At 44.5% G+C, this 26530-nt stretch overlaps 1 protein-coding gene across 6 annotated transcripts in view; it reads left to right on the top strand.

The window, feature by feature from the left end:
* PUS7 (pseudouridine synthase 7) overlaps window positions 1-25907 on the top strand; it is a 113136-nt gene extending 87229 nt beyond the window's left edge. For 2 of the 6 annotated variants that reach the window (XM_063641583.1, XM_063641581.1), the window contains exon 17: window positions 25537-25907. In XM_063641583.1, coding sequence (XP_063497653.1) covers window positions 25537-25821 — 285 coding nt within the window. In that variant the 3' untranslated portion in view covers window positions 25822-25907. Of the gene's footprint in view, window positions 1-1131; window positions 1225-5644; window positions 5783-8120; window positions 8438-25536 lie in introns of those variants that run through there. The other 4 variants (XM_063641584.1, XM_063641585.1, XM_063641582.1 and 1 more) reach the window with 3 other exon arrangements.
* The last annotated feature ends 623 nt before the right edge of the window (window positions 25908-26530 follow it).

The following is a 26530-nucleotide window of genomic DNA, read 5'->3' as shown; positions in this document are numbered from 1 at the left end:
AGCTCAGGAGATCAAGACCATCCTGGCTAACATGATGAAACCCCGTCTCTACTAAAAATACAAAAAATTAGCCAGGCGTGGTGGCGGGCACCTGTAGTCCCAGCTACTTGGGAGGCTGAGGCAGGAGAATAGCATGAACCGGGGAGATGGAGCTTGCAGTGAGCTGAGATCACGCCACTGCACTCCAGCCTGGGCAACAGAGTGAGACTCCAGCCTGGGTGACAGAGCAAGATTCTGTCTCAAAAAAAAAAAAAAAATATATATATATATATATATATTTATTTATTTATTATTATTATTATTGGTGTGGTTTTATTCGTGTGTGTGATGGAGTCTTTCTCAGTTGCCCTGGCCCAGTCGCCCAGGCTTGAGTGCAGTGGCACGATCTTGGTTCACTGCAACCTCTGCCTCCCAGGTTCAAGCAATTCTCCTGCCTCAGCCTGCCAAGGAGCTGGGACTACAGGTGAGGGACACCATGCCCAGCTAATTTTTTTTTTTTTTTTTTGAGACAGGGTCTCACTCTGTTGCCCAGGCTGGAGTGCAGTGGCTCGATCTCGGCTCACTGCAACCTCTACCTCCCAGTTTCAAGCGATTCTTCTGCCTTGGCCTCCCAAGTAGCTGGGACTACGGGCACGGGGTGCCACTATGCCCAGCTAGTTTTTGTATTTTTAGTAGAGACAAGTGTCACCAGCCTTTGTGACAGGTTATATTGGCCAGGCTGGTCTCAAACTCCTGACCTCATGATCCACCTGCCTCGGGCTCCCAAAGTGCTGGGATTACAGGCATGAGCCACCGCTCCCAGCCTTTGTTTTATTTTATATATATATATTTTTGAGACGGAGTCTAGCACCGTAGCCCTGGCTGGAGTGCAATGGTACGATCTCGGCTCACTGCAACCTCCGCCTTCCAGGTTCACATGATTCTGCTTCAGCCTCCCGAGTAAGTGGGATTACAGGCACACACCACCACACCTGGCTAATTTTTCATATTTTTAGTAGAGACAGGGTTTCACTATGTAGGCCAGACTGGTCTCGAACTCCTGATCTTGTGATCTGCCCGCCTTGGCCTCCCAAAGTTTTGGGATTACAGGCCTGAGCCACCGCACCCAGGTAATTTTTGTATTTTTTGTAGAGACGGGGTTTCGCCACGTTGGCCGGGCTGGTCTCGAATTCCTGGCCTCGAGTGATCTGCCCGCCTTGGTCTGCCAAAATGCTGGGATTGCAGGTATGAGCCACCACGCCTGGCCAAATTTTTTTTAATTATAATTAATTGTATCATGAATATATAATATTAAATCTTGATAAATGCTATAAAGAAAATTAAACAGTAAGGGAATGAATGGGGTGGAGAGGAAGAGTTGCCTTTTTAGATAACTTGCTTAGGAAGGTGGCGTCTGAGCTGAGATCTGAATCAAGAGTAAGCCATGAAGAGCAAATGGAAAGGTCCTGAGGCAGAAACATGCATGGCTTGCAGTAGCAAAGAGAAAATGTAACTTTAGACAGAAGTATAAATACAGCATATAAATATGATGTCTTGACAAAGTAAGATAATATTTTAACTAGCAAAAATGTGGAGGAGGCAAAAATAATAAAGACAGGCCAGGTACAGTGGCTCACGCCTGTAATCCCAACACTTTAGGAGGCAGAGGTAGGTAGATTGCTTGAGCCCAAGAATTCGAGACCAACCTGGAAACATAGTGAGACCCCATCTCTACAACAGATAAAAAATAAGCTGAGCATGGTGGCACATGCCTGTAGTCCCAGCTACTCCAGAGTTTGAGATGGGAGGATGGCTTGAGCCCAAGTGGTCGAGGCTGCAGTGAGCTGCAATCATGCTGCTGCACACCAGCCTGGGTAACAGTATAAGACCCTGTGTAGAAAAGACAAGACAAGAAAAGAAAAGAATAAATGCATTAACTTAGCTGGGCGAGGGGGCTCACGCCTGTAATCCCAGCACTTTGGGAGGCCGAGGTGGGTGGATCACCTCAAGTCAGGAATTTGAGACCAGCCTGCCCAACATGGCGAAATCCCGTCTCTATTAAAAATACAAAAAATTAGCCAGGCATGGTGACGGGCATCTGTAATCCCAGGTACTCAGGAGGTTGAGGCAGGAGAATCACTTGAACCCAGGAGGGAGATATTGCAGTGTGCTGAGATGGCGCCACTGCACTCCAGCCTGAGCGACAAGAGCGAAACTCCATCTCAAAAATAAAAAAAAAAAAAGAAAGAAAAAAGAAAAGAAAAGAAATAGATGATATGATATAGTATTTAAAGGCAAAAAAAGGCAACCATTAGAAGTAAAATAGGAGCCAACTAGAATCACTGGGAGGTCTATGGAAAGAATTAAGGGGATATATTACAAGTGTAATAAATCGTTTATCTTATATGGCAGGAAGTGAAAAATACGGTCCAAAGCTGATAAGTTAATTGAGGGCTGTGTAGGCCCCAACCTGTCCGTGGTTTGGGGTTGCTCTCTGCCTCATAAAGCAAAGGGGAGGGTTTGTCTTCTGGGAAGACAAAGTTGTTTTCTCTGAAAAAGCCTCCTGCGTGGTTGCCTTTGGCATGTACCAAGTACAGGACGGCCTCAACTGAAAACCTAGGCTCATCAGGGATTGAGGCCTCATGAGTCTGGGTTTTCAGTTGAGGTCTAGAGAGAAGACAGGGATTATAACTAGAAAATCCTGAATGGGGTGTACTTATGCCCAAACTCAGCCTGGGCTTCATTACTGTTGTACAAGTGGATTCTTTAATAATAATAATTTGTAAAAAATACAGTGCCCAAACTTGATAAATTAGCATACAAAAGTAATGCCAACGCCGGGCGCGGTGGCTCACACTTGTAATCCCAGCACTTTGGGAGGCCAAGGCGGGCGGATCACGAGGTCAGGAGATCGAGACCACGGTGAAACCCCGTCTCTACTAAAAATACAAAAAATTAGCCAGGCGTGGTGGGGGGCACCTGTAGTCCCAGCTACTTGGGAGGCTGAGGCAGGAGAATGGCGTGAACCTGGGAGGCAGAGCTTGTAGTGAGCCGAGATTGCGCCACTGCACTCCAGCCTGGGCGACAGAGCGAGAGTCCGTCTCAAAAAAAAAAAAAAAAAAAAGTAATGCCAAGAAAGGATAATATTTACTATTACGATGATTATGAATTAAAACCAGAAACTATGAATGGTGATTGATTCTGGATGTGGACTGGTAATGTGTGGGGGGAGGAGAGACTTTCATTTTTCATTTCTGCACCTCAGTGTGACTTGAGTTCTTTCTACCCCCCCTTTTTTTTTTAACGTTGCATGGATAACTGTAATTTTAAAATAGCTCTAAAATAATATAGAACTTGGCTGGCCACGGTTGCTCATGCCTGTAATCCTAGCACTTTGAGAGACCGAGGCGGTTGGACCACTTGAGGTCAGGAGTTCAAGACCAACCTGGCCAACATGATGAAACCTTGTCTCTACTCAAAATACAAAAGTTAGCTGGGCATGGTGGCACACACCTGTCGTCCCAGCTACTCAGGAGGCTGAGGCAGGAGACTCACTTGAAGCCAGGAGGCAGAGGTTGCGGTAAGCTGAGATTGCACCACTGCACTCCAGCCTGGGTGACAGAGCGAGACTCTGTCTCAAAAAATAAAAATAAGGCCGGGTGTGGTGGCTCATGCCTGTAATCCCAGCACTTTGGGAGGCCGAGACGGGCAGATCATAAGGTCAGGAGATCAAGACCATCTTGGCTAACACGGTGAAACCCTGTCTCTACTAAAAATACAAAAAATTAGCCAGGTGTGGTGGTGGGCACCTGTAGTCACAGCTACTCGGGAGGCTGAGGCAGGAGAATGGCGTGAACCTGGGAGGCGGAGCTTGCAGTGAGCCGAGATCACGCCACTGCACTCCAGCCTGGGCGACAGAGCAAGATTCTGTCTCAAAAATAAAATAAAATAAAATAAAATAAATATATATATACACACATATCTTATTTTTTTCCCAAAACAATTGAAGTACCTTACAAAAATAGAAACCATAATAATAATAGTAATAATTAGACTAATTCAGGAAAGAGGGAAACTTATTTGTCTTCATCAGTTTGGGCTGCTATAACAATACCATAGACTGGGTGGCTTAAACAACAGAAATTTACATCTCACAGTCCGGAGAAAGCTCAAAATCCGAGTGCCAGCACAGTCCGGTCCTGGTAAAGGCCCTCTTTCTGGTTTGGAGATGGTGATATCTTTTTGTTTGTTTTTTTGTTTGGTTTAGTTTTGTTTGTTTTTGAGACAGAGTGTCGCTTTGTCACCCAGGCTGGAGTGCAGTGGCACGATCTTGGCTCAGTGCAACCTCCACACCCTGGGTTCAAGTGATTCTCCTGCCTCAGCCTCCAGAGTAGCTGGAATTACAGGCACACGCCACCACGCCTAATTTTGGTATTTTTAATACAAACAGGGTTTCTCCATGTTGGCCAGGCTGCTCTCGAACTGCTGGCCTCAGTTGATCCTCCCGCCTCAGCCACCCAAAGTGCTGGGATTACAGATGTGAGCCACTGTGCCTGGCCCAGGTGGCCATCTTCTTACTGTGTGCTCAGATGGCAGAGAGGGAGAAAGCAAGCTCTCTCATGGCTCTTCTTATAAGGGCACCAGCCCCATCATGTGGGCTGCATCCTCATGACCTAATTACCTCCCAAAGGCCCCATCTCCAAACGCCATTACATTGGGGATTGGGATTGCAACATATGAATTTGGGAGGACACAAGCATTCAGTCCATAGCACACTGTAGGAATTCTGAAGCTGGGGTAACATTAGTATTTTAAAACTATTTAATATGTAACTGATTTTTTTCACAGTTTAGCCATTAAAAGATTAATGATCTGCCGAATACTTCTTGAAAGTCCGTTAACTCCAACAGGAAATTCCCTCTTTGGAGATAATTATCCCCTGGAGATGGCTGAGGGAATGAGCCAAATAATTCCAGCCAAAAGCCCTTGATCAACACAGTATGTCAGTTTCATTTGCAGTCTGATCTGCTTTTCCAAATTTAATTTAGATAGTGAGTACCTGAATATAGAGACTTTGTTGTGATAGATATATATCTATTTGTGAAAATGAAGATGGTATCCAAGCTTTGAAACAAATGCTGTCTACATGTATCACTTGGCAACATGATGTGTTGGTCAATAAATCCTAAAAGATGACAGCTCTTGCACTGAAAACATTAAAAATCTTATGTTTGCATTTATGACATGTCACTCAGCCAGCAGAGGGAGATATGCCTGTATACCTTTTAGCAGTTATTGTTTCATCAACTAGCAATAAGAAAGATACAGGGCCAGGCGCCGTGGCTTACACCTGTAATCCCAGCACTGTGTGAGGCCAAGGCAGGAGGATTGCTTGAGCCCAGAAGTTCAACACCAGCCTGGGCAACGTAGTGAGACATCATCTCTATTTCTCAAAAAACAAACAAACAAACAAAAAAATATATATATATAGTCTATCAGTGTACATATAAGCATCAAATAGATCTTAGTGATTACACAGACCAAGTTCTACATTTTTCATATGAGCGAAATGAAACCCAGAACAGTAAAGTGATTGGGCTAGAGTGAGCAGCTGTCTCCTGTCTTTCCTCTCTACCTAGGTTCTAATTCTCTCCTCTCTACCTAGGTTCTAACTGCACTCTCAGTATTTTGAAAATATGGTTGGGGCTGGATGCGGTGGCTCATGCCTGTAATCCCAGCACTTTGTGAGACCAAGGCAGGTGGATCACAAGGTCAGGAGTTCGAGACCAGCCTGACCAACATGGTAAAACCCCGTCTCTACTAAAAATACAAAAATTAGTTGGGCATAGTGGTGCACACCTGTAATTCCAGCTACTCAGGAGACTGAGGCAGGAGAATCGCTTGAACCCAGGAAGCAGAGGTTGCAGTGAGCTGAGATCGTGCCAGTGCACTCCAGCCTGGGTGACAGAGTGAGACGTGAGACTCCGTCTAAAAAAAAAAAAAAAAGAAGAAGAAGAAGAAGAAGAAAATGTGGTGGGAGAGAGTATTATTGGTCAGCACTACTGTCATTTTAATGGGGAGAAATCAAATGTATAAGACATCTGCAGGCAGAGCATGGTGGCTCACACTTTTAATCCCAGCATTTTGGGAGGCTGAGGTGGGAGGATTGCTTGAGCCCAGAAGTTGAAGACCAGCCTGGGCAACAGAGGGAGACCTCATCTACAAATAAAAATAAATATAAAAAATTAGTCGGGTGTGGTGGCATGCACCTGTAGTCCTAGCTACTCAGAAAGCTGAGTGAGGAGGATCACTTGAGTCTGGGAGGTCAAGGTTACAGGGAACTGTGATCACACCATTGCACTACAGCCTGGGTGACAGAGCGAGACCATGACTCAAAAAAAAAAAAAAAAAGACATCTGTAATACAGGGACACAAGTACCTTTGGCACATTGTTAACATACTCTGATTTTTCCAAGAATACAATTATATATATGAAAGGAGGTTTTGACTTTACGATGTCTTGAAATTTACCAAGGGTTTTCTACCATTGCAGACAATCATAACATCTATATCACTACCATGTGGGATAATTGACTCATTACTATACAATACACCTGTATTACTCTGTGCCTGTAGCTGGCATATTTACTATGATGCTATGTGAAGACACAAGTATCTGATTATTTCATTAAGCCTTCTTGCATAGTCATATCTTGATATGTACATATTGAAATGCTTATTTCCTTTTTTAAAGATTAAAAAAATTTAATTGATACATAATTGTACAAACTTATGGGGATACATGTGATATTTCATTTTTATTTATTTATTTATTTATTTTTATTTTTTTTGAGACGAAGTCTCGCTGTCGCCAGGCTGGAGTGCAGTGGCGCGATCTCGGCTCACTGTAAGCTCTGCCTCCCGGGTTCACGCCATTCTCCTGCCTCAGCCTTCCGAGTAGCTGGGACTACAGGCGCCTGCCACCTAGCTCAGCTAATTTTCTGTATTTTTAGTAGAGACGGAGTTTCACCGTGATCTCGATCTCCCGACCTCGTGATCCACCCGCCTCGGCCTCCCAAAGTGCTGGGATTACAGGCGTGAGCCACCGCGCCCAGCCCATGTGATATTTCAATATATGCATATGTTTGGTGGTCAAATTGAGGTAACTGGGATATCCATCACCTTCAACATTGATCATATTGCTGTGTTGGGAACATTCAAATTTCTCTCTTGTAGCTATTTAAAAATATACGGCCGGGCATGGTGGCTCACGCCTGTAATCCCAGCACTTTGGGAGGCTGAAACAGGTGGATCACAAGGTCAGGAGTTCAAGACCAGCATGACCAACGTGGTGAAACCCCGTCTCTACTCAAAAAAATTAGCTGGGCATGGTAGTGCGCACCCATAATCCCAGCTACTCAAGAGGCTGAGGCAGGAGAATCGCTTGAGCCCAGGAGGCAGAGGTTGCAGTGGGCTGAGATCGAACCATTGTACTCTAGCCTGGGCAACAGAGTGAGACTCTGTCTCAAAAATAAATAAATAAATAAATAAATAAATAAGTAAATAATATATATACACAAAAACAATGTTGTTAACTATAGTCACCCAGCTGTGCTATAGGATGCTAGAGTTTGTTCCTCCTTTTCTTTTCTTTTTTTTGAGATGGAGTCTCACTCTGTTGCCCAGGCTGGGAGTACAATGGGGTGATCTCAGCTCACTGCAACATCCACCTCCTGAGTTCAAGCGATTCTCCTGCCTCAGCCTCCTGAGTAGCTGGAAATACAGGTGTGCACCACCACACCGAGCTAATTTTTGTATTTTTTAGTAGAGATGGGTTTTCGCCATGTTGGCCAGGCTGGTCTTGAACTCCTGACCTCAGGTGATCCACCCACCTTGGCCTCCCAAAGTACTGGGAATACAGGTGTGAGCCACCGCACCTGGCCTATTCCTCCCTTCTAACTGTAATTTTGCATCCATTAACCATTCTCTTCCTATTTCCCCTTCCCTTACTCTTCCAAGCCTCTGGTAAGCAGTATATTTCCTTTATTTCTGTTTTATGATATAGGCATACCTAATTTTATTGCACTTTGCTTTATTGTACTTTGCAGACATTATATGACTTATTTTGTTTTGCTTTTTAGGGATGGGGTCTCACTATGTTCCTCAGGCAGCAGACATATTGTATTTTTTGCAAATTGAAGGTTTGTGGCAACCCTCCATTAAGGAAGTTGATCAGTGCCATTTTTCCAACAGCATGTGCTCACTTCATGTCTCTATGTCACATTTTGGTAATTCTCATAATATGTTAAGCTTTTCAGTATTATTAATGCTGCATGGTAATCTGTGACCAGTGATCTTTCATGTTACTATTGTAATTGTTTTGAGGCACCATGAACTGCACCACATAAGCCACTGAACTTAATCAATAAATGTTGTTGTGGTCTGACTGTTCCACCAACTGGCCATTCCCCCATCTCTGTTTCTCTACTTGGACTTCCCTATTCCCTGAGACACAACGATATTGAAATTAGGCCAGTTAATAACACCACAGTGGCCCCTAAGTGTTCAAGTGAAAAGAGTCACATGCCTCTCACTTTAAATCAAAAGCTAGAAATGATTAATCTTAGTGAGAAAGGCATGTCGAAAGCTGAGATAGGCCAAAAGCTAGGCCCCTGGCATTACACAGCCAAATTGTGAATGCAAAGGAAAAGTTGTTGAAAGAAGTTAATATTGCTACTCCAGTAAGCATATGAATCCTAAAGCAAAACAGCCTTATTGCTGAAATGGAGAAAGCCTGAGTGGTCCAAACAGAAGACCAAACCAGCCACAATGTTCTCATAAGCCAAAACCTAATCCAGAGCAAGGCCAATACTTTTTTTTTTTTTTTTTAATAATTTAAACTAGAGACAAGGTTTTACTATGTTGCTCAGGCTGGTCTCAAACTCCTGGGCTCAAGCGATCTGCCCACATCAGTGCCCCAAAGCGTTGGGATTACAGGCACGAGCCACCACACCCAGCCACTCTCTCCAATTCTGTGAAGACTGTGAGAGGTAAGGAAGCTAGAAAAGTTTGAAGCTGGTAGAGGATGGTTCATGCGGTTTATGGAAAGAAGGCATCTATCTACATAGTGAAAATACAAGGTGAAACAAGTAGAAGCTGCAGCAAGTTATCCAGAAGACGTAATGAAGATCACTGATGAAGATGACTACATTTTTTTTTTTTTTGAAATGGAGCCTCACACTGTCACCTGGGCTGGAGTGCAGTGGCATGATCTCAGCTCACTGCACCCTCTGCCTCCCGGGTTCAAGTGATTCTCCTGCCTCAGCCCCCTGAGTATCTGGGATTACAGGTCTGCCACTACACTCAGATAATTTTTTGTATTTTTAGTAGAAATGGGGTTTCACCATGTTGGCCAGGCTGGTCTCAAACTCCTGACCTCATGATTCGCCCACCTCGGCCTCCCAAAGTGCTGGGATTTCAGGCGTGAGCCACTGCACCCAGCTGAAAATGACTACATTAAGCAGACTTTCAATGTAGACAAACAGCTTTCTTTTGGAAGAAGATGCCATCTAGGATTTTCCTAGCTAGAGAGGAGAAATCAGTGCCTGGCTTCAAGGTGTCAAAAGGCAGGCTGACTCTCTCGATAGGGCCTAATGTAGCTGGTGACCTTAAGTTGAAGCCAATGCTCATTCACCATTCTGAAAATCCTAGGGCTTTTAATCCTAAGCATTATGCTAAATCTGATCTGCCTGTGCTCTATAAGTAGAACAACAAAGCCTGGATGACAGCACATCTGTTTACAGCATGATTTACTGAATATTTTATGCCAACTGCTTGAGACCTACTACTCAAAAAAAAAAAAAGATTCCTTTCAAAGTATTATCACTCATTGACAATGCACCTGGTCACCCAGGAACTCTAGTGGAAATTTACATGTAAACGCATTATCATGCCTGCTAATATAACATACATTCTGTGGCCCATGGATCAAGGAGTAACTTTGACTTTCAAGTTTCATTATTCTTACTATTATTTTATTTATTTACTTTGAGATGGAGTCTCGCCCTGTCTCCCAGGCTAGAGTATAACGGCATGATCTCGGCTCACTGCAATCTCTGCCTCCCAGGTTCAAGTAATTCTCCTGCCTCAGCCTCCCGAGTAGCTGGGATTATCAGTACCCGCCACCATGCCCGGCTAATTTTTCTATTTTTAGTAGAGACAGGGTTTCACCATGTTGGCCAGGCTGGTCTCAAACTCCTGACCTTAGGTGATCTGCCTGGCCCAGCCTCCCAAAGTGCTGGGATTATAGGCGTGAGCCACCGTGGTGGCCTCAAGTCTCATTATTTAAGAAATATCTTTTGGGCCGGGCACCGTGGCTCATACCTGTAATCCCAGCACTTTGGGAGGCCAAGGCGGGCAGATCACAAGGTCAGGAGATCAAGACCATTCTGGCTAACACAGTGAAACCCCGTCTCTACTAAAAATACAAAAAATTAGCCAGGCATGATGGCGGGTGCCTGTAGTCCCAGCTACTCAGGAGGCTGAGGCAGGAGAACGGTGTGAAGGTGGGAGGCGGAGCTTGCATTAAGCCGAGATTGCGCCACTGCACTCCAGCCTGGGCAACAGAGCAAGACTCCGTCTCAAAAAAAAAAAAAAGAAAAGAAATATCTTTTGTAAGGCTATAGCTGCCACAGTTAGTGATTCCTCTGATGAATCTGAGTAAAGTAAATTGAGAACCTTCTTGGAGGGATTCACTCATTCTAAATGCCATGAAGAACATTCATGATTCATGGGAGGATGTCAAAATATCAACATTAACGGAAGTTTGGAGGTTGACTCCAACTCTCGTGGTTGAGTATAGGTTCAAGACTTCAGTGGGGGAAGTAAATGCAGATGTGGTACAGATTGTGAGAGAACAAGGATTAGAAGTAGAGCCTGGGCCGGGGGTGGTGGCTCATGCCTGTAATCCCAGCACTTTGGGAGGCCAAGGCGGGCAGATCACTTGAAGTATGGAGTTCGAGACCAGCCTGGCCAACATGGTGAAAGCCATCTCTACTAAAAAAAAATTAAAAAACAAGCCAGGCATACTGGTGCTCGCCTGTTAATCCCAGCTGCTTGGGAGGCTGAGGCAGGAGAATTGCTTGATTCCAGGAGGCAGAGGTTGCAGTGAGCCAAGATTGCGTCATTGCACTCCAGCCTGGGCAACAGAGTGAGACTGTGTCAAAAAAAAAAAAAAAAAAAAGGAAAAAAGAAAGCAGGGGAGAGAGAGAAAGAAAGAGAGAGAGAGAGGGAGGGAGGGAGGGAGGAAGGAAGAAGGAAAGAAAGTGGAGCCTGAAGATGTAACTGAATTTCTGCAATCTCACGATCAAACTTGAATGGATGAGGAGTTCCTTCTTATGGATGAGCCAAGAAAGTGGTGTCTTGAGATAGGATTTACTGACTACTTTTTGTCACTATAGATTAGTTTACTTTTCTAAAATTTTCTAAACATGGAATAATAGAATATATACCCTTTTTTGTCTGGCTTTTTTTGCCCAGCATACAGGCATTCCTCGGAGATATTGCAGGTCTAGTTCCAGGCCACCACAATAAAGCAAATTCTATCATAAAGCAATCAAAAAAGGGTAAAATGTAGATCAGTAAGTATTTAGGGATGGGATCGTATGGTGAGATTAGGAGAGATTACCACAGGGTATGAGAAAACTCTGGAGGTGATGGATATGTTCACCATCTTGGTTGTGTTAACAATTTCTCAGGTGAATAATATGTCAAAAGTTCTCAAATTGTACACTCTTAAGATGTACCATTTATTGTACATCAATTATACCTTAAATCTGTTTTTTTTTTTAAGTAATGTTTTAAAAAGAAAAAAATCAGTCCGGGAGTGGTGGCTCATGCCTGTAATCCCAGCACTTTGGGAGGCCAAGGTGGTAGAATCACTTGAGGCCAGCAGATCGAGACCAGCCTGGCCAACATGGCGAAACCCCATCTCTACTAAAAGTACAAAAATTAGCTGGGCGTGGTGGCGGGCGCCTGTAGTCCCAGCTACTCCGGAGGCTGAGGCAGGAGAATTGCTTGAACTCGGGAGGCAGAGGTTGCAGTGAAGCAAGATCATGCCACTGGCACTCCAGCCTAGGTGAGAGAACAAGACTCCATCTAAAAAAAAAAAAAAAAAAAAAAATTCAACCAAATACACAGTCTTTGTTTAGATCCTGTTTTGAGTCATTTATAAAAAGATACTGGACACCTGGGGCATATTTAAATACTGACTGTAAAATAGATTCTGTTAAGAAATTATTACTATTTTTTGGTGTGAGAATGGTATTGTAATGTTAAAAAGTGTCTGTCTTAGTCCATTTGGGCTGCTATAACTCAATACCATAGACTGAGTATAAACAACAGAAATTTGTTTTTCACAGTTCCGGATACTGAAAGCCAAAAGCAAAGGCACGGGCTGATTCAGTGTCTCGTGAGAGTCTGGGTCCATTTCCTGGTTCATAAAAGGTACCTTCTGGGCTGGGCGCGGTGGCTCACGCCTGTAATCCCAGCATTTTGGGAGGACGAGACGGGCGGATCACGAGGTCAGGAGATCGAGATCCTGGCTAACTTGGTGAAAACCCGTCTCTACTAAAAATAGAAAAAAGTAGCCTGGCATGGTGGTGGGCGCCTGTAGTCCCAGCTACTTGGGAGGCTGAGGCAGGAGAATGGCGTGAACCCTGGAGGCAGAGTTTGCAGTGAGCCAAGATTGCGCCACTGCACTCCAGCCTGGGCGACAGAGTGAGACTCCGTATCAGAAAAAAAAAAAAAAAAAAGGTACCTTCTCCCTGTATCCTCATGTTGTGGAAGAGGGAAAGTAGCTCTCTGGGTTTTTGGGTTTTGATTTGTTTTGTTTTTGAGATAGTCTCACTCTGTCACCCAGGCTGGCATGCAGTGGCATGATCACTACAGTCTTGACCTCCTGGGCTCAAGTGATCCTCCCACCTCAGCCTCCTGAGTAGCTGGGACTATAGGCATGTACACCATGCTGCTTAATTTTTGTTGCCCAGGCTGGTCTCAAACTCCTGGGTCAAGTGATTCTCCTGTCTCAGCCTCCCAAAGTGCTGGGATTACAGGTGTAACCCATTTTACCCAGCCTCTGGGACCTTTTTTTTTTTTTTTTTTTTGAGACGGAGTCTCGCTCTGTCACCCAGGCTGGAGTGCAGTGGCGCGATCTCAGCTCACTGCAAGCTCTGCCTCCCGGGTTCACGCCATTCTCCTGCCTCAGCCTCTCCGAGTAGCTGGGACTACAGGCACCCGCCACCACGCCCGGCTAATTTTTTGTATTTTTTTTAGTAGAGACGGGGTTTCACCGTGGTCTCGATCTCCTGACCTCGTGATCCGCCCTCCTCGGCCGCCCAAAGTGCTGGGATTACAAGCATGAGCCACCGCGCCCGGCCTTGGGACCTTTTTTTAATAAGGAGGCTAGCCCCACTCATGAGGGTGAAGTCCTCAGGTACTAATCACCTCTCACAGGCTCTATCTTCTAATACCATGTGTGGTTAATATTAAGTGTTAACTTGATTGGATTGAGGGATGCAAAGTATTGTTTCTGGGTGTGTCTGTGGCGATGTTGCCAGAGGAGCTTAACATTTGAGTTAGTGGACAGAGAGAGGCAGACCCATCCTCAATCTGGGTGGGCACCATCCAATCAGCTGCCAGCACTGCTAGAAAAAGCAGGCAGAAGAAGGTGGAATGAGCTGACTTCCTGAGTCTTCCGGCCTTCATTTTTCTTCCATGCTGGATGCCTTCTTCCCTTGAACATTAGACTCCAAGTTCTTTGGCTTTTGGACTCTTGGACTTACACCAGTGGTTTGCCAGGGGCTCTCGGACCTTTGGCCACGGATGAAGGCTGCACTGTGGTCTTCCATACTTTTGAGATTTGGAGATTCGGACTGAACCACTGCTGGCTTCCTTGCTCACCTTGCAGACGACCTATTGTGGGACTTCACCTGGTGATCGTGTGAGTCAATACTCCTTAATAAACTCCCTTTCATGACCGGGCGCAGTGGTTCACGCCTGTAATCCCAGCACTTTGTTAGTCCGAGGCGGGTGGATCACGAGGTCAGGAGATTGAGACCATCCTGGCTAACACTTTGAAACCCCGTCTGTACTAAAAATACAAAAAAAATTTAGCCGGGCTTGGTGGCGGGCGCCTGTAGTCCCAGCTACTCGGGAGGCTGAGATGGGAGATTGGCGTGAACCTGGGAGACGGAGCTTGCAGTGAGCCAAGATCGCGCCAGGGCACTCCAGCCTGGACAACAAGAGGGAGACCCCATCTCAAAAAAATAATAATAAATAAATAAAAATAAAATAAAATAAACTCCCTTTCATATGTACATCTATCCTATTTCCCTCTAGAGAACCCTGACTAATATATACCATCACATTGGTGATTAGATTTCTTTTTTTCTTTTTTTTTTTTTTTTTTGAGAGAGGGTCTTGCTCTGTACTTAAGCTGGAGTGCAGTGGCATGATTACTGCTCGCTGCAACCTCAAACTCCCGGACTCAAGCGATCCCCCAGCCTCAGCCTCCCAAAGTGCTGGGATTACAGGTGCACACCATTGAGCTAGGCTGATTAGTCTTCAAGATACGAATTTCTGGGGGGACACAAACATTCAGACCATAGCAGTATCTCTTACACATACAGACTGAAGTATTTAATGATGAAATTCTAAGATATCTGGCATTTGCCAAGTTAGGGGAAATAATGGATATAGATGAAACGAGATTTGCCAAATATTGCTAATACAGGATTTAAATGGTGGTTACATGGGGTTTGTTATAGTATTGTCTTTGTTTATGTGTATGTTGAGATTCATGTAATAAAATTTTGTTTTATGGCTTTTTTGTTTTGTTTGGTTTTTGAGACAGAGATCTGTTCTTTTTGCCCAGGCTGGAGTGCGGTGATGCGATCTCGGCTCACTGCAACCTCCACTTCCCAGGTGCAAGCGATTCTGTGGCCTCAGCCTCCTGAGTAGCTGGGATTACAGGCACCCACCACCATGCCTGGCTAATTTTTTTATTTTTAGTAGGGATGGGGTTTCACCATGTTGGCCAGGCTGGTCTCAAACTCCTGACCTCAAGTGATCCACCCGCCTCAGCTCCCAAACTGCTAGGATTACAGGTGTGAGCCACAGTGCCCCATCGTCTTATAGTTTTTTTTTAAAAGGTTTATTCTAGTCGTGCTCAGAAACAGTGTACTAGACTAAATCACTTTTAGTCTAACCTTTCCATCTGAGAAAACATACCTTTTCTGTTAGGTGACGATTTCTATTATTAACCACCTGCTTCTCACTAGAAGCAAAAAATTGAAGTCTGAAGGACATATAGGGTTTTTTTCCAATTACTCATAAAAACTTATGCTGATATACTGTTGGAATCATTATTTATTTCTTTGTTTATTTTTTGAGGCAGTGTCTCGCTCTGTTACTTAGGCTGTAGCACAGTGATGCAATCACAGCTCACTGCAGCCTTGACCTCCCAGGTTCAAGCAATCCTCCCACCTCATCCTCCTGAGTAGCTGGGATTACAGGTGCACACCATCACACCTGGCTAACTTTTTTTATTTTTTTGTAGAGATAGGGTCTTGCTTTGTTGCCCAGGCTGGTCTTGAACTCCTGGGCTCAAGGAATCCTCCCGCCTCGGCCTCCCAAAGTGCTGAGATTACAGGCGTGAGCTATCTCACCCAGACAGAATAATTACTTTAAAAATGAAAAAGAGCCTTGCCTATGGAGGGGTGACCCGGCTCAGGTTGGAAATGGAGCAGGTCAAAACTCCCATGTTGATCAGTGGTGGGATTGCACCTGTGAATAGATGCTGCCCTCCAGCCTGGGCAACATAGCAATGCTACATCTTTTTTTTTTTTTTTTTTTTTTTTTTTTTTTGAGAAAGGGTCTTGCTCTGTCACCCAGGCTGGAGTGCAGTGGTGTGATTACAGCTCACTGCAACCTTGACATCCCTGGCTCAACCGATCCTCCCACTTCCTCCTCCCCAGTAGCTGGAACTACAGGTGCACAGCACACACCCAGCTAATTTTTTCTTTTTCTTTTTTTTTTTTTTTTTTGAGACAGAGTCTCGCTCTGTCACCCAGGCTAGAGTGCAGTGCCGCAATCTCGGCTCACTGCAAGCTCTTCCTCCCGGGTTCACGCCATTCTCCTGCCTCAGCCTCCCGAGTAGCTGGGACTACAGGCGCCCATCACCACGCCCGGCTAATTTTTTTGTATTTTTAGTAGAGACGGGGTTTCACCATGTTAGCCAGGATGGTCTTGATCTCCTGACCTCGTGATTCACCCACCTCGGCCTCCCAAAGTGCTGGGATTACAGGCGTGAGCCACCGCGCCCAGCCAATTTTTTCATTTTTTGTAGAGACAAGGTCTCACTATGTTATGTAGGCTGGTCTTGAACTTCTAGGCTCAAACCATCCTCCCACCTTGGCCTCCCAAATTGCTGGGATTATAGGCGTGAGCCACCACACCCAGCCCCCATCTCACATTTAAAAAAGGAAAAAGAAAAAAGAGCCAGTGGTATCTGCTATTTTAAAACTTCTTTCTTCTTATCTCACCCAAAATATCTCACAGAAATAACTTGCCACTGAAGAGAGAACATGTTATCATCACTGTGAAACTCAAATAAAGTGAATTACATTTCTTTTGATTGGGGAAGAGAAAAGTTGGTCTGATCTTTCCTAACCAGATACAATTTTCTAAATAAAAAACTAAGCCAAACTGGAAACTAACTGTAGGAACAAATTATCTGTGGGCTAAATAATTATGACAATATTATTTCCAAATAGTTAAAAATATGGCTCACCAATGAAAATGTGCACATGTCAAAGATGTTTTCTCAACTTATTAATGAAGAAACAACAAGATAATAAAGCCAGTTCAAAGGATATTTGACAAAATGAGTATTTTCCTGAAAAAGAGAAATTTTAGACTGGGCTCGGTGGCTCACGCCTGTAATCCCAGCACTTAGAGAGACCAAGGTGGGCAGATCACGAGGTCAAGAGATCAAGACATTCTGACCAACATGGTGAAACCCTGTCTCTACTAAAAATACAAAAATTAGCTGAGTGTGGTGGCACGTGCCTGTAGTCCCAGCTACTTGGGAGGCTGACGCAGGAGAATTGCTTGAACCTGGGGGGCGGGGTTGCAGTGAGCCGAGATCGTGCCACTGCACTCCAGCCTGGCAACAGAGTGAGACTTCGTCTGAAAAAAAAAAAAAAAGGGAAATTTTAAGTAAGATTCTTTATCTTTCTCTTTTTTCTTATTTTTCTTCTTATGAGATAGGGTCTCATCCTTTTGCCCAGGCTGGAGTGCTGTGGTGCAATCTTGGCTCACTGCAGCCTTGACATCTCAGGCTCAAGTGATCCTCTCACCTCAGCCTCCCAAGTAGCTGGGACTACAGGCGTGCACCACTGCACCCGGCTATTTTTTGTATTTTATGTAGAGAAGGGGTTTCACTATGTTGGCCACTCTGGTCTCAAATTCATGGGCTCAAGTGATCCACCCGCCTCGGCCTCTGAAAGTGTTGGGATTACAGGCGTGAGCCACTGCACCTAGCCTCATTATTATTTCTTGCAGCTGAATGTAAAACTATAAAAATCTCAAAATTAAAAGTTTAAGTATTATTATTATTATTATTATTTTTGAGGCAGTCTTGCTCTGTTGCCCAGGCTGAAGTGCAGTGACACAATCTTGGCTCACTGCAACCTCCACCTCCCGGGTTCAGACAATTCTCCTGCCTCAGCCTCCCAAGTAGCTGGGATTACAGGCATGTGCCACCACAACCAGTTCATTTTTGTATTTTTAGTAGAGATGGGGTCTCACCATTTTGGCCAGGCTGGTCTCGAACTCCTGACCTTGTGATCCACCCGCCTTGGCTTCCCAAAGTGCTGGGATTACAGGCGCGAGCCACCGCATCCGGCCAATTAACTTTTTTTTTTTTTTTTTTTGAAATGGAGTCTCGCTCTGTCACCCAGGCTGGAGTGCAGTGATGCAATCTCAGCTCACTGCAACCTGTGCCTCCCAGGTTCAAGCGATTCTCTTGCCTCAGCTTCCTGTGTAGTTGGCACTACAGGTGACTGCCACCGTGTCCAGCTAATTTTTGAATATTTAGTAGAGATAAGGTTTTGCCGTGTTGGCCAGGCTGGTCTTGAACTCCTGACCTCAGGTGATCCTCCTGACTCAGCCTCCCAAAGTGCTTGGGTTACAGGCATCAGCCACCGTGCCTGGCCTAAAGGTTTAATTTTAAAAAACAGACTGTTGGACGGGCCTGGTGGCTCACGCCTGTAATCCCAGCACTTTGGGAGGCCGAGGCCGGTGGATCACCTGAGGTCAGGAGTTCGAGACCAGCCTGGCCAACATGGTGAAACCCTGTCTCTACTAAAAACACAAAACATTAGCCAGGCTTTGTGGCAGGCGCCTGTAATCCCAGCTACTCAGGAGGCTGAGGCAGGAGAATCGCTTGCACCTGGGAGGTGGAGGTTGCAGTGAGCTAAGATCGCAGCATTGCACTCCAGCCTGGGCAACAAGAGTGAAACTCTGTCTCAAAAACAAAAAACAAAAACGAAAACAAAACAACAACAACAAAAAACAGAGTGTTCAGTTACAGACAAAACTGGTTAATATGTGACAATAAACTTTGGTATTATACTTCTTCCAGACAAAAATTATTTTTGCCTCTATTGGACAAAAATCTACAATTTTACATGTACTTCAAAATCTAGGTCTTTAATCAATAATGATGAGTCAAAGAAAGTGATTTTCCCTAGGATGGGGTGAGCAAACTGTAGACCAAAGGCCAACTTCAGTCACTGGCCTGTTTTGGCATAGCCTAAGTTAAGAATGGTTTTTGGCCGGGTACTGTGGCTCACGCCTGTAATCCCAGCACTTTGGGAGGCTGAGGCAGGTGGATCACGAGGTCAGGAGATCAAGACCATCCTGGCTAACACGGTGAAATCCCGTCTCTACTAAAAATACAAAAAATTAGCTGGGTGTGGTGGCGGGCGCCTGTAGTCCCAGTTACTCGGCAGGCTGAGGCAGGAGAATGGCGTGAACCCGGGAGGCGGAGCTTGCAGTGAGCCGAGATCGCGCCACAGCACACCAGCCTGGGCAACAGAGCGAGACTCCGTCTCAAAAAAAAAAAAAAAAAAATGGTTTTTACATTTTTCAGGATTGTGAAAAACACAAACAAACCTGCCCCTTTACAAAAAAAAGTTTGCTGATTCATAGATCCTGGATATGGGCGTCAAAAAATTTTTCTTTTTTTTTTTTTTGGCTAGGTGAGATGTCTCACACCTGTAATCCCAGGACTTCGTAAGGCTGAGGAAGGTGGATCACTTGAGGCCAGGAGTTCAAGAACAGCCTGGGTAACGTGGTGAAACCCTGTCTCTACTAATAATACAAAAATTACTGGGGCGTGGTGGCAGGCGCCTGTACTCCCAGCTGCTCAGAAGGTTGAGGTGGGAGAATCATTTGAATCTGGGAGAATCACTTGAACCTCAGCTCGGAGGTTACAGTGAGCTGAGATGGCACAACTGCACTCCAGCCTGGGCAACAGAGTGAGACTCTGTCTCAAAAAAATATATATATATTTTTTAACAGACAGTGTCTCGCTCTTGCTCCGTTAACCAAGCTGGAGTGGCAAGGTCATAGCTCACTGCAGCCTTGAACTCCTGGGTTCGAGCAATTCTCCTGCCTCAGCCTCCCATGTAACTAGGACCACAGGTACGCACCACCATGCCTGGCTAATTTTTTTTTCTTTTTGTAAAGACGGGTCTCCCTGTGTTGCCCAGGCTGGTCTTGAACTCCTGACCTAAAGTGATCCACCTTCCTCAGCCTCCTAAAGTGCTGAGACTACAAGTGTGAGCCACCATGCCCAGCTTGAGCTTTCTTTTATTTATTTATTTATTTATTTATTTATTTATTTATTTATTTATTTATTTTTTGGAGACAGAGTCTCACTTTGTCAACCAGGCTGGAGTACAGTGGCACGATCTCAGCTCACTGCAACCTCCACCTCCCAGGTGCAAGCGATTCTCCTGCCTCAGCCTCCTGAGTAGCTGGGATTACAGGCATGTGCCACCATGCCTGGCTAATTTTTGTATTTTTAGTAGAGACAGGGTTTCACCATGTTGGCCAGGCTGGTCTCAAACTCCTGACCTTGTGGTCCGCCCGCCTCGGCCTCCCAAAGTGCTGGGAACACGAGTGTGAGCTACCATGCCCGGCCTATATGTTTCTTTGGTTAAAGAAGGGCAGGTATTTTTATATGTCCTATATAATATTAGCATTCATTCAAATATTCTCAATTTATAGTTTTTTCCATGACTGTAAATAACAAACATTCCCACCTCAACGCTGGTTAAAATGCTTTATCCCTCTAAGAATTATATATGTAGGCCAGGCGCGGTGGCTCACGCCTGTAATCCCAGCACTTTGGGAGGCCGAGGCAGGTGGATCAGGAGATCAGGAGATCGAGACCATACTGGCTAACATGGTGAAACCCTGTCTCTACTAAAAATACAAAAAATTAGCTGGACGTGGTTGTGGGTGCCTGTAGTCCCAGCTACTCCGGAGGCTGAGGCAGGAGAATGGCGTGAACCCAGGAGGCAGAGCTTGTAGTGAGCCAAGATCATGCCACTGCACACCAGCCTGGGCAACAGAGTGAGACTCCGTCTCAAAATAAATAAATAAATAAATTTTTAAAAAAAGAATTATATATGTAGATATGTATTATATATTATAAAAGTACAGATGTATATATGTTACGTATCATAAAATGTATATCCTGACAGCCAGGTGTGGTGGTATATACTTGTAATCCCAGCACTTTGGGAGGCGGAGGCAGGCAGATTGCTTTAGCTCAGAAATTTGAGACCAGCCTGAGCAACACAGGGAGACATCATCTCTACAAAAAGTACAAAAATTAGCTGGGAGTGGTGAGACTGAGGTGGGAGGATCGCCTGAGCCCGGGAAGGTAGAGCCTGTAGTGAGTTGTGATTGTGCCACTGCAGCGCTCCAGCCTGCAGAGGGAGACCCTGTCAAAAAAAGAAAGAAGGGAAGGGAGGGGAGGGGAGGAGGGGAGGAGGGGAGGAGGGGAGGAGGGGAGGAAGGGAGGAAGAGAGGAAGGAAGGAAGGAAGGAAGGAAGGAAGGAAGGAAGGAAAAAGAAAGAAGGAAGGAAGGAAGGAAGGAAGGAAGGAGAAGGAAGGGGAAAGAAAAAGAAGGAAGGAAGGAAAGAAGGAAGGAAAGGAAGGAAGGAAGGAAAGACAAAGAAAAGAAAGGAAGGAAGGAAGGAAAGATAGAAAAGAAAGGAAGGAAGGAAGGGAGGGAGGGAAGGAAAATGTATATGCCTCTCAGAATTGTAAAAATGTCTTGATATGGTTTGGCTCAGGGTCCCCACCCAAATTTCATCTTGAATTGTAATCCCCACATGTGGAGGGAAGGACCTGGTGGGAGGTGATTGGATCATGGGGCAGTTTCCCCCATGCTGTTCTGATAGTGAGGGAGTTCTCACAAGATCTGATCGTTTTGAAAGTGGCTGTTTCCTCTACACTCTCTTTCTCCTGCTGCCATGTTAAGACACCTTGCTTTCCCTTCTTCTGCCTTGACTGTAAGTTTACTGAGGCCTCCCCAGCCGTGTGGAACTCTGAGTCAATTAAACCTCTTTCATTTATAAATTACTCAGTCTCAGGTATTCTTTTTTTTTTTTTTTTTGAGATGGAGTCTCACTTCCTCACCTAGGCTGGAGTGCAGTGGTGCAATCTCAGCTCACTACAAGGTCTGCCTCCCGGGTTCAAGCCATTCTCCCACCTCAGCCTCCCGAGTAGCTGGGACTACAGGCGCCCACCACCATGCCTAGCTAACTTTTTGTATTTTTAGTAGAGACGGGGTTTCACTGTGTTAGCCAGGATGATCTCGATCTCCTGACCTTATGATCCACCTGCCTCGGGCTCCCAAAGTGCTGGGATTACAGGCGTGAGCCACCACACCCGGTATTCTTTATAGCAGTGTGAAAATGGACTCATACACGTCTATTTTATTGTTTTGTTTTTTGAGACAAGTGTGGTGGCACAATCTTAGCATACTGCAGCCTCAAATTCCTGAACTCTAGTAATCCTCCTGTCTCAGCCTGCTAAGTAGTGTGACTACAGGCACATACTACCGTACCCAGCTAATTATTTTTATTTGCTTTTTGTAGCAATGGGAGTCTCCCTATGTTGCACAGGCTGGTCTTGAACTCCTGGCCTAAAGTGATCCTCCGACCTCAGCCTCCTAAAGTGCTGAGACTACAAGTGTGAGCCACCATGCCCAGCTTGAGTTTTCTTTTATTTATTTATTTATTTATTTATTTACTTATTGGAGACGGAGTCTCACTCTGTCAACCAGGCTGGAGTACAGTGGCACGATCTCAGCTCACTGCAACCTCCACCTCCACCTCCCAAGCTCAAGAGATTCTCCTCCCTTAGCCTTCCTAGTAGCTGGGATTACAGGCGTCCGCCACCATGCCCGACTAATTTTTGTATTTTCAGTAGAGACAGGGTTTCGCATGTTGGCCAGACAGGTCTCCAACTCCTGATCTCAAGTGATCTGCCTGCCTCAGCCTCCTGAAGTGCTGGGATTACAGCCGTGAGCCACCGTGCCTGGCCAGAGTTTTCTTTATACACACGATTTTAATGTTTTTTTGTTGTTTTCAGATGGAGTTTTGCTCTTTCGCCCGGGCTGGAGTGCAGCGGCCCAATCTTGGCTCATTGCAACCTCTACCTCCCGGGTTCAAGAGATTCTTATTCTTCAGTCCCCTGGGATTACAGGCATGTGCCACCACACCCAGCTAGTTTTTTGAATTTTTAGTAGAAATGGGGTTTTGCCATGTTGGCCAGTCTAGTCAGGAACCCCTGGCATCAAGCAATCCACCTGCCTCAGCCTTCCAAAATGTTGGGATTACAAGTATGAGCCACCACTCTCAGCCAGTCTTTTCACTGTCTTATCAGTGGGTTGTGAAGAGCACATGATCTACATTTCCATGATGTTTAACTTATCCTGTATTCTTTTTTGGACTGTGCTTTTGGTGTTGTATCTCTTATCCTTACCTTTTTAGTGTACATAATTATAAATGTTTCTAACAAAGCTTAAAGTTATTCATTATTTAAAATGGCAATTATTTAACTACTGTTTGAACATCTCTTCTTGCTCCAACTATTGTTTTAAAATCCTCAAAATGTTCAATTTAATTAAATGTACTGAAATAGTTTATCAACTTCTGAGCTTACTGTTATTTTGCCTTTGAGTTTGCTTTTTTTTTTTTTTTTTGCTTAAATATATCATTTTGTAGTTACTTTAGTGACATATTAGAATGAAAGAAAATTTTGTATCTTGGTAGAGTTCCTTTAGGGCTAAAAGACCAGAAGGCTACTTTACAAACAGCCACATTTATGGAACATATTACTAGCAGGGATGGTATAATGATTCAAACTTTTTATAAATTTGTGAGAAACACAGGGAAATTAACTATAGATCCCAAACTTATAATGTATAAATATTCCCACCCTTTCAAGGTAAAGTCATGGCAAGTATTTTATGTAAAGTCCTTCATGCCACTGTCAGAGAAAAAAAAAATGTCTAGCTAGGTTAGAAGTCCTAGCTAAATAAATTATTATTTTGGGGTGCAGTGGCCTCACACCTATAATCCTAGCACTTCGGGAGTCCAAGTGGGTCAATTGCTAGGGCTCAGGAATTTGAGACTAGCCTTGACAACATGGCAAAACCCTGTCTCTACTAAAAATACAAAAATAGTAGCTGGGCATGGTGGTGTGTGCCTGTAGTCCTAGCTACTCAGGAGTCCAAAGTAGGAGGATAGCTTGGAGATCGCACCACTGCACTCCAACCTAGGTGACAGAGCCAGACCCTCTCTCAAATATAAATAAATAAATAGTTGTTCTAAATGTGTATGGCACTTTAAGAATGTTGCTTTTTTTTTTTTTTAATAGAGTTGGGGTCTTGCCATGTTGCCCAGGCTGGTCTTGTACTCCTGGACTCAAGCGATCCTCCCACCTCAGCCGTATGGCCCAAGAATGTTACATCTTATCTTGTCTCTAAACTAGTTGAATTTTTGTTATTACTGCTATTAAGAACTTCCTATAATTGACACTATGTGTTAGGCACTGTACTAGGTGCCTATCATATATCAGCTCTATTCTTTACAAAACCACAAAAACCCCAGAAAACAAGTGATGTCATTTTCATGTTGCAGAGGGGGAGACTAAGATCTAGAAAGATTAGAATACTTGTTCACAGTCCCTGCTGGGAAATGACATCTGGGATGGGGCATCAGTGGGCCTTTTACACAGGTAAGATTTCTGACACATTGTTAAATTCAATGTTTGCTGAAATGATACCTTCCTCATAATTATATTTTGTATTTATTTACTTTTAAAAAATTCATTTTTTCACACTGAGAATAAGAAAAAGAGAAATTTAAAAAATTAAATTCATTTTATTTCATTTTAATTGACATGTAAAAATTGTACATATTTAAAGCCAGGCATGGTTGCTCATACCTGTAATCTCAGAACTTTCAGAGGTCAAGGTGGGAGGATCGCTTGAGGCCAAGAGTTCAAGACCAGCCTGAGCAGCATAGTGAGACCCCCCCCCCATATATACAAAAAAGAAAAAGTTTTTAAATTAGTCAGGTGTGTGGCATATGCCTGTAGTCGCAAGTACTCTGGAGGCTGAGGCAGGAGAATCCCTTAAGCCCAGGAGTTCGAGGCTGCAGTGAGCTGTGATTGCACCACCACAATCTAGCCTGGGTGACAGAATGAGACTCTGTATTAAAGAAACAAAAGAAGGGCCGGGAGCGGTGGCTCACGCCTGTAATCCCAGCACTTTGGGAGGCCAAGGCAGGTGGATCACGGGGTCAGGAGATCGAGACCATCCTGGCTAACACAGGGAAACCCCGTCTCAACTAAAAATACAAAAAATTAGCCAGACATGGTGGCACACGCCTATACGCCCAGCTACTCTGGAGGCTGAGGCAGAAGAATCGCTTGAACCTGGGAGGCGGAGGTTGCAATGAGCTGAGATCGCGCCACTGCACTCCAGCCTGGTAACAGAGCAAGACTCCGTCTCAAAAAAAAAAAAAAGAAAAGAAAAAAAAAAAAAGAAACAAAAGAAAACACAACCAAAAAAAAATTGTATATATTTATGAGATACATAATGATGTTTTGAAACATATAATATATAGTGATCAATGTGATTAGCATGTACATCATCTCAAACATCATTTCTTTGTATTAGGAAATATCCTCCTTCAATATCCACCTTCTAACTATTTGAAAATATGTAATATATTATTGTTAACTATACTCATCCTAAAGTGGTGTAGAATACTAGAATTTATTCCTCCTATCTAGCTGTAATTTTGTATCCTTTAACAAGTCCCTCCCTCTTCCACCTTTCCCCGACCATTCCCAGCCCCTAGTATCTGCTGTTCTCCTTTTTATTTCTACTTCTCTTTTTTTCAGATGGAGTCTCGCTCTGTCACCCAGGCTGGGGTGCAGTGGCATGATCTCGGCTCATTGCAACCTCCGTCTCCTGGATTCAAGCGATTCTTCTGCCTCAGCCTCCCAAGTAGCTGGGACTACAAGCGTGTGCCACCATGCCCGGCTAATTTTTCTATTTTCAGTAGAGGTGTGTTTCACCATGTTGGCCAGGCTGGTCTTGAACTCCTGACCTCAAGTGATCCGCCTGCCTCGGCCTCCCAAAGTGCTGGGATTACAGGCATGAACCACCACACCTGGCCACTTTGAGCTTTCTTTATCTGGATGTTCATCTCTCTCTCAAGACTTGGGAAATTTTCAGCTATTATTTCATTAAATGTGTTTGTTATATCTTTTTTCCTTCTCTTTTTCTTCTGGAATGTTCATAATGTGAATATTTGTTCACTTAACAGTGTCCTGTCCCATAAATCCTGAACCTTTCTTCATTCTTTTTTATTTTTATTTTTTTGAGACGGAGTCTTGCTCTGTTGCCCAGGCTAGAGTGCAGTGGTGTGATCTCGGCTCACTGCAACCTCCGTCTCCCGGGTTGAAGCGATTCTCCTGCCTCAGCTCCCCAAGTAGCTGGGATTACAGGCGCCCGAAACTGTACCCAACTAATTTTTGTACTTTTAGTAGAGACGGGGTTTCACCGTCTTAGCCAGGCTGGTCTCGAACTTCCTGACCTCATGATCCACCCGCCTCGGCCTCCCAAAGTGCTGGGATTACAGGCGTGAGCCACCACACCTGGCCCTTTCTTTTTAATTCTTACTTTCATTTTAATTAATTTATTTATTGAGACAGAGTCTCGCTCAGTCTCCTAGGGTGGAGTGCAGTGGCAAGATCTCTGATCCCTGCAACCTCCACCTCCCAGGTTCAAACAATTATCCTGCCTCAGTCTCCTGAGTATCTGGGACTACAGGCACACGCCACCATGCCTGGTTAATTTTTGTATTTTTTGTATAGACAGGGTTTCACTATG

The sequence above is a fragment of the Symphalangus syndactylus genome, chromosome 6 (genome assembly GCF_028878055.3).
Source record: "Symphalangus syndactylus isolate Jambi chromosome 6, NHGRI_mSymSyn1-v2.1_pri, whole genome shotgun sequence".
Classification (NCBI taxonomy): domain Eukaryota; kingdom Metazoa; phylum Chordata; class Mammalia; order Primates; family Hylobatidae; genus Symphalangus; species Symphalangus syndactylus.
The sequence above is the reverse complement of the archived record's forward strand: the minus strand, read 5'-3'. Positions and strand labels throughout refer to the sequence as shown.